The 12,938-nt window shown below is 47.8% G+C and overlaps 1 protein-coding gene across 3 annotated transcripts in view; it reads right to left on the reverse strand.

The window, feature by feature from the left end:
- Positions 1-12,938, reverse strand: part of LOC122557039 (nitric oxide synthase, brain-like) — a 122,478-nt gene that overhangs the window by 99,036 nt on the left and 10,504 nt on the right. For 2 of the 3 annotated variants that reach the window (XM_043704266.1, XM_043704267.1), the window contains exon 2: positions 8,261-8,363. In XM_043704266.1, the coding sequence (XP_043560201.1) occupies positions 8,261-8,363 (103 nt within the window). The remainder of the gene's footprint in view (positions 1-8,260; positions 8,364-12,938) is intronic. The other variant, XM_043704268.1, reaches the window with a different exon arrangement.

Below are 12,938 nucleotides of genomic sequence, written 5' to 3' on the forward strand. Positions count from 1 at the left end.
ATAGATGGGAAAGACAATGGATAGGTCAAGAGGGTTGCGCCAAGTTGGAGGCTTGGGATTGGGATAAGATGGGGGGAGTGGAAATGACGAAACCGGTGAAATCCACATTAATCCTGTGTGGTTACAAGGCCCCAAGGAGGAAGATGAGGCATTCTTCCTCCAGGTGTCGGGAGGTTAGGGTTTGGCGATGGAGGAGGTCCAGGATCTGCATGTCCATGGTGGAGTGGGAGGGGGAGTTGAAGTGTCCAGCCACAGGGCGGTGGGATTGGTTGGTGAGGGTGTCGCAGAGATGTTCTTTGAAACGATCTGCACATTGGCGTCCTGTCTCCCCGATGTAGAGGAGGCCACATTGTGTGCACGCACACAGTAGATGACATTGGTGGAAGTACAGGTAAATTTCTGTCGGATGTGGAAGGATCCTTTGGGGCCTTGGTCGAAGGTGAAGGGGGGAGGTGTGGGCGCACGACATTTTTTTTAGATTCCATAAATCGTGGAAACAGGCCCTTCGGCCCAACAAGTCCACACCGACCCTCTGAAGAGTAACTCACCCGAACCCATTTCCCTACATTTACCCCTGACTAATACAGGTCAGGTGGAGCGGGCAATTTAGCATGTCCGCTCCACCTGACCTGCGCATCTTTGGACTATGGGAGGAAACAGAGAAGTGCAAAACCTTTTTCCCCTTTCTGGCCTGTCCCTCATCTGGTGCACCTTGTTTCAGTTTTCTTGCTAGAGGGTGGCACCTTACTGATCTTTGGGATTCCATGGCTTGCGTTGTCACTTCTGGTCATCTGGGCTTATATGCCCCCTCCCCCTTCTTCGGGAACCTTGGACTTCTTGCAGTCCTTACTGAGGTTCCCCTCCTGTTTGCAGTTCCTGCAGAGGGTCACTATGCAGTCCACTACCATATGCAGGTTTTGCACACTCTCGGCTGCCCCGTGGATGTCAGGTAGCCTCATCTCCCACCGATCGTGAAGCCTGGCGGGGGCTGGGTGGAGGATGTTCCCACTGGCATCTATTTTCAGGGTCACCTTGATCAGCCGCTTGGTGGTACAGATTCTGAAGGGGTACACCATGTCTGTGCTTCCTCCTTCTAGTTGTACATAAATTCCTAGGAAGGTCAGGACATCTGCTGCTGGGATGTGGGGGTTGTACATATGAATTGCAACAAGCCAGCTCCTCTGTGCAGGGAGAATGAGCAATTGGTGCCACAGACAGGATGGAGAGGAGGCCCTCACTTCCTTTCTCCTCAAATACTTTCAGGAGACACTCACATTGTTCACGTTCGTGAAGATCACATGGAAGCAGCTTATACTGGGGAAGTCCTGTCGGCAGAAAATATCTGCCGCTTGGAACCTGCAGCAATCCAGGAGGACTGTCCCTCAGAAAGAAGGTCCAGTTGATCTGCGATCCTTCCTCCACCTTCTTCATAGTCACCCTGTCTGTACTGCGGACCCCCTGGTCTGGAGTGCAGGCACTAACAGAGGCCATGGTCACTGAATTGGTGTTAGGCTAAAGCCAGCATAAAGATCTGGTACATACAAATGAGCTCAACCAATGATCTTCTAGGTTCTGTTCACAATCCAGCGACAAACTCAGGATCTTCCAGTGATAGCGGTTCTGCATCAAGGGGAGTCTCCCCTGCCAGGTATGTATTGAGAATATCCTGTGCCCACTCAGATACAGCCTTGAGTCTGGCACCAGGGAGGCAACACACTATCCTGGAGTCTCGCCTGTGACCATATACATACCTATCTGTGCCCCTAACTATACATTATTCACAAGAATACCAATTAACAAGGAAAAACTAACCTTTATACCACATGAACCAAATTGATTGGTTGGTAAGTGAGATCTGATTGTTAAAGACATCACCACAGATAGTTAACAAACTTTCTTGAAATGTAAACCAGGCAGGTTAATTCTGACTGTTTCAGGCATTGTTCTTGAAAATGAGCCAGCAAATGACTGTGTCACTTATTAAAGTCATAGAGATGTACAACACAGAAACAGACACTTTGGTCCAACTCTTCTATGCCCACCAGATATCCTAAATTTAATCGAGTCCCATTTGTCAGCGCTTGGCCCATATCCCTTTAAATCCTTCCTATTCATAAACCCATCCAGATGTCTTTTAAATTTTGTAATAGTATTAGCCTCCATCACTTCCTTTGGCAGCTTATTCCATACATGCACCACCCTTTGTATGAAAAGGTTGCCAATTAGGTCCATTTTAAATCTTTCCATTCTCACCCTAAATCTATGCCCTCTAGTTCTGGACTCCCCCACCCCAGGGAAAATACCCTGTCTATTTACGCTATCCATGCCCGTCATGATTTTATAAATCTCCCTAAGGTCTCTGACGCTACAGGGAAAAGATCCTATTCAGCCTCTCCCTACAGCTCAAACCTTCCAACCCTAACAACATTCTTGTAAATCTTTTCTGAACCCTTTCAAGTTTCACAACATCCTTCCTTCAGGAAGGAGACCAGATGCACATAATATTCCAAAAGTGGCCTAACCAATGTCCTGTACAGCTGCATCATGACCTCCCAACTCTTATACTCAGTGCTCTGACCAATAGTTTTGCATTAAACACCATCATTCCTCAGCGCCTGATTGGAAACCTGAGTCTGCTGGGCCTCTCTGTGTAACTAGATCCTGGACTTCCTGACTGGGGGACCTCAGTTAGTCTGGATTGAGAACAGCATCTCCAACACCATCACAGATGCTGCCTGGGATGGAAAGCCTCAGTTGTGAGGAGAAATTGGATAGGCTGGGTTTCCTTCGAACAGAGGAGGCTGAATGGGGATCTGTTTTCAGTATACAAAATTATGTCAGGCATAGACAGAGTACCTTGGGAGAATCTCTTCCAGGTGTCTCTCAGACCAGAGGGAATAAGTTTAAGGTGAGTAGTAAGTGGTTTACAGGAGATTGAGAAACTTTTTTCACCCCAAGTATGTAGATATATAGAAAGAGGGTGGCGGAGGGAAGTACTTTCACAACACTTAAGAAGCATCTGGATGAGTACGTAAAATGCCAGGGCATAGTAAGCAATGGAACATGTCAATGGGGTTAGTGTAGTTTGATGTTTGTTAGTGGGCTGAAGGGCCTGTTTCAATGCTGTATGACTCTATGACTGTTCAGATGAAAGGACAGGTTGTCCAAACCTGACCCACAGAGAGTAGGTCATGGGCTTCTCTCTCTAAGAAAATTACCTTTCAATGTCGGGTGACTAGGAGTGGACTCTCTAGTCACTGTCGGCTGACCCCACCTAAGCTTGTGTGTAATTCTCTGTTGTTACAGAGTTAAACAGAGCTGAAAGCAAAGCAGCAGGCAACAAACAAGGATTCCACGGGCTTAATTGCAGGGCATGGAGGAAAATCACAGTTGGCATTCAGTTTTTTGATGAAATTTCTGGGTGGCACAGTGGTTAACACTGCTGCATCACAGTGCCAGAGGCCCGGATTCAATTCCCGCCTCAGGCGACTGTCTGTGTGGAGTTTGCACATTCGCCTCGTGTCCGCGTGGGTTTCCGCCGGTTTCCTCCCACAGTCCAAAAATGTGCAGGTTAGGTGAATTGGCCATGCTAGATTGTCCGTAGTGTTAGGTGCAGGGGTAAATGTAGGGGAATTGGTCTGGGTGGGTGCGCTTCGGTGGATCGGTGTGGACTCGTTGGGCCGAAGGGCCTGTTTCCAAGAATACCCTCCCCCCAAAACAATAACTTAATGCTTTTTGGTGATCTAATAACTCATTTGCTTATAATTGCAAATCTGGGCAATTCCCAAATAAGATTTGTCAGAGGCATAACAGCATTCAACTTCTGGTTTGAACCACATTTTGCAGCCAGCACAAACAAAGGTTCATTGTCTCAGTGTTAGAACCTGTATGTTACACGAGTCTCAGGAATAACTCCTGTGTAGTTCACGTGTGTCTCAGCTTTAGCTGCTGTCTGGTGCATGCACACGTGTTTCAATGATAGCTCTGTACGGCCCACGTGTGTCTCAGTATCAATTCCCATACAGTCCAAATTTGTTTCCTCAGCCTCTGCCCTTGTATGCCTCAGGTTGTGCCCATGTCACCAGCAGTACAGCCGAAATGTATGTCTCAGTGTGCGCTTCTGTAGAGTATCAACTGTCTCAGAGTAGGTTCCTGTGCAAACTGTGAGTGTATCATTGTGAGCTGCTGAACTGTCCATGTGTGTATTGTGTCAGTTTATGTTCAGTCAAAATTTGCCTCTCAGCTTCTGCTCTTGTGTGGCTCAAATTACGTTCAGTGAAAGCAACTGTTTGTGTCTCAGTGTTGCCTCCTGCATACTCTGCAAGTGTCTCAGTGTCAGCTCTTATACAGTTAATGTGTGTGCCTCGTTGTCAGTTCTTGGCAGCCTGAAGGTATCTTTATCAGTTTTTAAATGCCCATTTGCGTGTCTTGCTCTGAGCTCCTGTGCAGCCTGTGTGTGTCTCAATACCAGTTCCTGTAATCTGATAGTTCAACTGCGCCCCATAAATACAACTCACGGATGTGAAACTCTGTAAAACTTTGAAACTAATACATGAAACTCTCTTTCACAATACTGGAAATATTCAGAATATTAGGGCAGTTTTCCTGGTTTACATCAAACCTTGTACTTTATGGCATCAATGGTGTATTGTCTCACAGTTCCTGCACATTCATTCTGTGTGACTCAGTTTAACATAATCACAATATTGTTACAATGTGATCATTTGGTCAAACCTGTCTGTTCTGGTCTCTGAATGAGTCACAGAGTCATAGTTAGCTACAGCAAAGAAACAGGCTCTTTGGTCCATTATGTCTGTGCTAGTCAAAAACAGCAAACTAGTCTAATTTTATTTTCCAGCATTTGGCCCAGAGTCTGGTATCCCAGATGCAAGAGAGTTGAAGGTTCTGGCATAAGCTCTTCATCAGGAATGTGGTGTGGGGCAGGGGTTGGCGGGAGAGGGTTGGTGGTGAAAGGCAGCTAAGAGATAAATAGGAGGGTGGGGTTAGGGCTGGGGGAAGGTAGCTGGGAAGAAATAGGTGGATACAGGTGGGGGTAATTGTGATAAGTCAGTGGAGAATGTGGAACAGATGGGATGGGGGGGGAGATGAACAGGTAGAGGGGGAGGACGGTGTCAAGTTAGAGAGTTAGATCTGGGATAAGGTGGGGGAGGGGAGATTCCAAAACTAGTGTGTTCGATGTTGATGACATGTGGTTAAAGTTCATCCTCCACAGTTACACCAGCACCATCCCCCATCTTTTCTTCTGCAACATTGATGACTGTATCGGCACTACCTTGTGCTCCCATGAGAATAGTTCATCAACTTCACTAACACCTTCCACCCTGACCTTAAGTTCACCTGGGCCATCTTGGACACCTCCCTCGCCTTCCTGGACCTCTCCATTAGATTAGATTAGATTAGATTCCCTAAAGTATGGAAACAGGCCATTTGGCCCAACAAATTCACACCGACCTTGCAACGAGTAACTCACCCAGACCCATTTCCCCTACGCTATATTTACTTCTGACTCATGTCCATCTCCGGTGACCAACTCATCATGGACATCTATTTCAAACCTACTGACTCCCACAGCTACCTGGACTAGAGTTCCTCCCACTCCCACCATCCCCTCTCCCACTGCCTGTGAAAATGAGATCTCTTGCTCCCAATTCCTCTGTCACTGCTGTATCTACTCCCAGGAGCAACAACTGCACTCCAGGACATCCCAGGTGCCCTCCTATTTAAAGGAACACAAATTCCTCTACCACGTGATCAACAATGCCCTCCAACACATCTCCTCCACTTCCCGCACCTCCACCCTTGAACCCCACCCATCCAACTACAACAAGGATAGAATGCCCCAGTCCTTACCTTCTACCCACCTAATCTCTGGATACAACACATTATCCTCCGCCATTTCAGCCACCTACATTCAGACCACACCAGAGATATATTTCCCTCCCCACCCTGGTCTGCACTCCACAGAGACCATTCCCTCCGCAACTCCCTCGTTAGGTCCATGTCGCACCAAACCACCTTCCGTTGCCACCACAAGAGGTGTAAAACCTGTGCCCACCTTCCCCCTCACCTCCATCCAAGACCCCAAAGGATCTTTTCATATCTGACAGTGGTTTTCTTGCACATCCACCCATTTCATCTATTATGTCTGTTACTCTATATCGGGGAGACAGAATGGCAACTTGCAGAGCATTTCAGGGAATATCTCTGGGGGACACACACCTTACAACCCCACCGCCCTGTGGCCGACTACTTCAACTCCCTCTCCCAATCCCCCAAAGACATGCAAGTCCTGGGTCTCCTCCACTGTCAAATCCATACCACCCAATGATTGGAGGAAGAGCGCCTCATCTTCCGCCTCAACCACATGGCATCAATGTCAACCTCACTAGTTTCTAAATCTCCCCTCCCCACACCACATTGGAGATCGAACCTTCCAACTCGGCACCGCTCTCTTGACCTGCCCCACCTGTCAATCTTCCTTCCCACCTATCTGCTCCACCCTTTCCATCGACCTATCACAATCACACCACACCTGCATCCACCTATTGCCTTTCCAGCTACGTTTGCCCCATGCCCTCTCCACCCTCCTATTTATTTCTCAGCCCCCTTCTGCACCCCTCATGTTCCTGATGAAGGGCTTCTGCCAGAAATATTGACTCTCCTGCTCTTCAGATGCTGCCTGACCTGCTGTGCTTTTCCAGTGCCACACTTTTGACTCTGACCCTCTAGCATCTGCAGTCCTCACTTTCTCCATAGCATTGTATGCCTTACTACAGTCATTGCACATCTAAATCTTTATTAAATTATGAGTACTCCCACCTCTCTCCCACCTTTACCGGCAAACAGTTCCAGATTCCCACCACACTCTGAAAAGGTTTCTCTTCACATCTCATCTAAATCTTTTGCCCTTTAGCTTACCCTATGCCCTACTGTCATTCATCCTTCCATCAGGGAAAAAATTGATTCCTGTCTACTCTTATAATTTAGCAAAATTTGAATCCATGTCGACATCATCAATAGAACCCACGACCTTCAAATTCTGAGGAAAGAGTTAATAGACACTTGCCCAGTAGGTGGGCAGGTCTCGGCATGACACTGGAGAAGAGGGGAAGATGGAGATGAGTTTGGTTGAGGACAGTGGGGATTTTTGGTTGAGTTTAGGATATTTGATTAATTTTGGATTGGGTTTTGTTGGGGAATTGGATAAGGGCAGAGGCACAGAGAAGAGATTTAAGTGGATGAGCAGGCATAGGTTTAGGGTACAGGATTGTGGGTGGGGCAAAGTTGGAATATTTATTGGGTGGTACAGGGCTAGTTTGGGCACCTGGGTAGACATGGTGTAGGCTTGATTGGGGTTAGGTTTTGCATGGTTTTGGGTGGTGGTTGGGTGCTTGCAAATCCAGGAATGGCCACAGTTCCCAGAGGAACTGTCTGGACAAATGATCAGTAGTCTTTTGATTGCCCAGTAGCCTCAGAGGCCAGATGTCCTGTTAAATGGTGGTGGACATCCCATCTTGAGCAGGATTATTACATGCAGGCCAAGCATTGTTGCTGACTTTCAAAGCACAAGGAAGATGACCGGCTGGTCAGCGTTTCTTGCCTGCCCCTAGTCGCCCTTTAAAAAGTGGTTGTGAGCTGCCTTCTTGAACTGCTACGGTCCACCTGCTTTAGGTATACCGACCAATTTTTGCATTGTATGTGAACTTGTGGATCTAATTTTATATGGATCCATTGGCTCTTACACTTGCTTTCATTTTCACCCAGAGGGTGGTAGGGCTCTGGAAGTTAATGTTTGAAAGTATGGAAGAGGCAGAAGAGGCATGACTCATCAACGAGGGTCTGGATGTGCAGCTGAGGCCTGAAACTTGCTGTCACATGGACCAATATCAGAGCAATAGGGTGATGCTGGATAGCCTGTTTGTCAGATAACTTAGCCACAATGGGCAGAATTGCCTCTGTCCGTGCAGTGGATTTTCTCTGGCTCAGTGGCTTCTGGAGCTGTTTGTAATGATGAACTGACAAACCCAGGATCCAGAGATCTTTCAGGTCCTCTATAGATTCCAGTTGATCATCATTTGGAAAACACACTAATTACACTGAGCTCTTTCTTTGTTGAGGTATCATAAAACACTGCCTGCCTCACTGACCAATGTTGTTGACCTCTTTTGTCCCTTCACTGGGGCAATACATCACACTGATCCCTTCCCCTTCCCCTGAAGCAATACAAACTATATCAAACCTTGTGTGCCTGCTGGTAGAGAGTGTCGTAGAAGACGTTCCCACTCTGCCAATTCTTCAATCGCACATATTTAGGTTTCTGGAAAATGATGCCATGGGACACACTGTGAGCAAACAGAAAGGGATCAAATCAATAGGAGGCAAAAGCTGCAGCAGCAGAGGATCAAGAAACACATCATTTTACTTTATTTTGCATCAAATCCCATGTTGTATCTGTCCTGGGAGTGTTTGAGGGGACAGTGTTGCTTTTTATTTGCTGTTCATTTTTCTCTCTCTCTCTCTTTAATATCATTGATTTTGCCTTGACCACCTCCCTTCATTCAGTCTGTCACCACATTTGTATATTTGAGTCTCTATTCATTTCCTCACTCTTTACTTATCTTTCTGTTCATCCACTTCAGTTCCTTTGACTTTGGTATTGTTACTTTGTCTTCTCTCTCCCTCCCTGTTTCACTAATGACCCCTGCTATTACCCCACACACAATGTGTCTAATTGGAGGGCAGTCTGTATCCACTTCCATCAGGCTCAGGAGTGAGGTAACCTCTCACCTCTGTAGGACACAGATCCCAACTCCTTGCATGTGGTAATATTTCTGAATTTTACTCCTGAAATTGACAGCTTGAATTTTTAATTTCTGAGTCCTTAGCTTCTCAGGCAGTAAAGGTTTACTCTCTTCTTTTCCTCTGTTTCCCTTCATATTTGCTTAGATCACCAGAGTATGTTCTGAATTAGATGGACAACAGGCATATTTTGTTTCAGGTCTACGTGTAATTTCACCCATGACAGGAAACCATCATCCCAGTCATTGAAATATTTCAAACAGGAAGTTTGGGGATGGCAAAACTGTTATGTAAGATTAAATTAGCAAAAGCACAGGATATCACAGCATGTGGAGTCTCTCCACAAACTGAAACTATACCACCAGAGTTACTAAGCAGAGGAGATAAGCAGGTATGCTTGTCAGAGCAGACTGATGGACAGTGACAAGAGAAAGGCTCAGATTGAACAGGCCTTCCCTGAGGCATTTTTTATAGAATTTTGCTGTGTGTAGGTTAACTGCAACATTTGAGAGAAAGTGAAGACTGTAGATGCTGGAAAGTCAGAGTTGAAAGTATCATTATATAATCATACAATCTATACAGTGTGGAAACAGGCCCTTCAGCCCCAACAAGTCCACACTGACTTTCCAAAGAGTAACCCACCCAACCCATTTCCCTATATTTACCCCTGACTAATGCACCTAACCCACACATCCTTGAACACTATGGGCAATTTAGCATGGCCAATTCACCTGACCTGCACATCTTTGGTCTGTGGGCGGAAACCAGAGCTCCTGGAGGAAACCCACGCAGACACAGGGCGAATGTGCAAACTCCACACAGACAGTCGCTCAAGGCAGGAATCATATCTGGTCCCCTGGCGCTGCGAGGTAGCAGTGCTAACCACTGAGCCACCATGCCACCCCTAAGTGTGGTGCTGGAAAAGGACAGCAGGTCAGGCAGCATCCGAGGAGCAGGACAGTCAATGTTTCGGGCCAGAAATAAATAGGAGGGTGGAGGTGGAAAGAAGGCAGGTGGAGGTAGGTGGGGATGATTGTGATAGGTCAGTGGGAAAGGTGAATGTGTTAGGTGGGAAGGAAGATGGACATGTGGGGCAGGTCAAAAGGGTGGTGTTGAGTTGGAGGGTTGGATCTGGAATGAGATGAGGGGGAGGGGAGATTTGGAAACTAGCGTATCAGAATACGTACAGTGTGGAAACAGGCAATTTGGCCCAGCAGGTCCTCACTGACTCTCCGAAGAGTAACCCACCCAGACCCATTTCTTTTACCCTATTACTCTATATTTACCCCTGACTAATGCACCTAACCTACACATCCCTGAACAGTATGGGCAATTTTGCTTGGCCTATTCTTCTAACCTGCACATCTTTAGACTGTGGGAGGAAAACAGAACCACTGGTGGAAACCTGCACAGTCACCCGATCTGGGATCAAACCAGGGTGCTTGGAGCTGTGAGGCAACAGTTGCTAACCACTGAGCCATCGTGCCGCCCTAAGTTGACATTGATACCGTACGGCTGAAAGGTCACAAGCTGTAAGATGAGGCGTTCTTACTCCAGCTGTCAGGCGGCTTGGATTTGGCAGTAGAGGATGTCCAGGACTTGCATTTCCTTAGGGGAGTGGGAGGGGGAGTTGAAGTAGTCGGCCATAGGGTGGTGGGGTTGTAGGGTGTGTGTGTACCAGAGGTGTTTCCTGAAACATTCCTCAAGTTGGCATTCTGTCTCTCCGCTGTAGAGGAGACCACATTGAGATCAATGGACACCGTGGATGAGGTGGGTGGATGTGCATGATGTGAAAACATCCTCTGGGGCCTTGGACGGAAGTGAGGGGGGAGGTGTGAGTGCAGGTTCTACTCTTCTTGCGGCTGCAAAGAAGGTGCCGGGTGTGGAGGGTGGGTTCTTGGGGGGCCTGGATGTAACGAGAGAGTCACAGGGGGAGTGGTCTCTGCTGAATGCAAATTGGGGTGGGGAGAGAAATATATTTCTGGTGCTGGAGTCTGTTTGTAGGTGGCAGAAATAGTGGAGGATAATGCATGTATCTGAACATTAGTGGGATAGAAGGTGAGGACCAGAGTGGTTCTTTCCTTGTTGTGGTTGGAGGGGTGGGTTCAAGGGCAGAGGTGTAAGACGTGGAGGAGTTGCACTGGAGGGCATTGTTGATAACATCCTGGAAATAGGAGGCCATCTGAAATGTCCTGGAGTGGCTCCTCCTGGGAGCAGATATGGCGGAGACATTGGGAGTAAGGGATTGCATTTTTGCAGGAGATGGATGCGAGGAAGTGTAGTCCAGGTAGTTGTGGGAGTCAGTGATTTTGAAATAGAAGTCTGTGTTGAGTCAGTTGCCAGAGATGGAGGCAGAGAGGCCCAGGAAGGGGAGGGAAGTATCCAAGATGGTCCAGGTGAACTTAAGGTTCACTGAATTATTACCTGTGCCTACTCCTGCCCCACCAAATGTATCTCCTCCTATCTTGACACTGTCCTGTCCCCTTTAGTCCAGGAACTTCCCACATACATTCAGGACCCGACTCACACCCTCCACCTCCTCCATGACTTTTGTTTCTCCGGTCCCCAACATGGATACCCAGTCCCCATACACATCAAACAACCATGGTAAAGGCCTCCAAACCCTCTGTTTTTCCGTCTCCCACCAACACAACCAGTACCCCTCCACCAACACACTCTTTCAATTGGCAAATGTAGTCCTCACCCTCAACAATTTCTCCTTTGAATCTTCCAACTTCCCTCAGACCAAAGGGGTAGCTATGGGCACCCTGCATGGGCCCCAGCTATACCAGTCTCTTTGGAGGATATGTGGAACAGTCTATCTTCTATGGCAACATCCCCCACCGATTCCTCCATTGCATTCATGCCTGTATTGCTGCCACCTCATGCTCCCACAAGGATGGGGAACAGTTCATGAACTTCACTAACACCTTCCACCCTAACTTTAAGCATACCTGGACCATCTCGGACACCTCTCTCCCCTTCCTCGACCTCTCATCTCCATCTCCAGCAACTGACTCAACACAGACATCTATTTCAAATCCATTGATTCCTACAGTACTTGGATTACCCTTCTCCCCAGTGCCCTCCTGTAAAAATGTGATCCCTTACTCCCAATTCCTCTGCCTTCACCGTATCTGCTCACAGGAGGAATAATCCCATTCCAGCACATCACAGAGGGCCTTCTATTTCCAGGACCACAATTTTCTCTCTGACGTGATCAACAATGCCCTCCAGCGTACCTCCTCCACTTCTTGCACGTCCATCCTTGAACCTCACCCCTCCAGCCGTAAAAAGAATAAAACCCCACTGGTCCTCACCTTTCCCCCACTAATATCCAGATATAGCACATTATGCTCTGCCATTTTTTCCATCTACAATCAGACCCCAACACCAGAGATATATTTCCCTCCCCACTCCTATTTGCATTCCACAGAGACCATTCCTTCTGTGACTCCCTGGTTAGGTCCACGTTTCCCTCCACCCCTGCCCCCATCTGTTGTTACCGCCAGAGGTGTAAAACCTATGCCCACACCTCTCCCTTCACCTCTGTCAAAGGCCCCAAGGGATCTTTTCACATCGAGCAGAGATTTTCCTGCACATCCACCCACCTCATCTGCAGTGTCCGTTGCTCTCAATGTGGTCTCCTCTACATCGGGGAGACAGAATGCTAACTCGCAGATCTTTTCAGTGAATATCTCTGGGACACATGCACCCTACAACCCAACCTCCCTGTGGTCGACTACTTCAACTCCCCTCCCACTCCCTCAAGGACATGCAAGTCCTGGGCCTCCTCCACCGCCAAATCCAAGCCAGCCGACAGCTGGAGGAAGAACACCTCATCTTCTGCCTTGGGACCCTTCAACCACACGGAATCAATGTCAACTTCACTAGTTTCCAAATCTCCCCTCCCCTCACATCACCCCAGATCCAACCCTCAAATTCGGCACCAAAGTCTTGACCTGCCCCACCTGTCCATATTCTTTTCAACCTAACTGCTCCACCCTCCCCACTGACCAATCACAATCACCCCCCACCTGCATCAACCTTTGCAGCTAAAGTCCCTCCACCCTCCTATTTATTTCTCAGGCCACTTCCACTTCCCCCCACCCCCCCCC

The sequence above is a fragment of the Chiloscyllium plagiosum genome, chromosome 15 (genome assembly GCF_004010195.1).
Source record: "Chiloscyllium plagiosum isolate BGI_BamShark_2017 chromosome 15, ASM401019v2, whole genome shotgun sequence".
In the NCBI taxonomy this organism is placed as follows: domain Eukaryota; kingdom Metazoa; phylum Chordata; class Chondrichthyes; order Orectolobiformes; family Hemiscylliidae; genus Chiloscyllium; species Chiloscyllium plagiosum.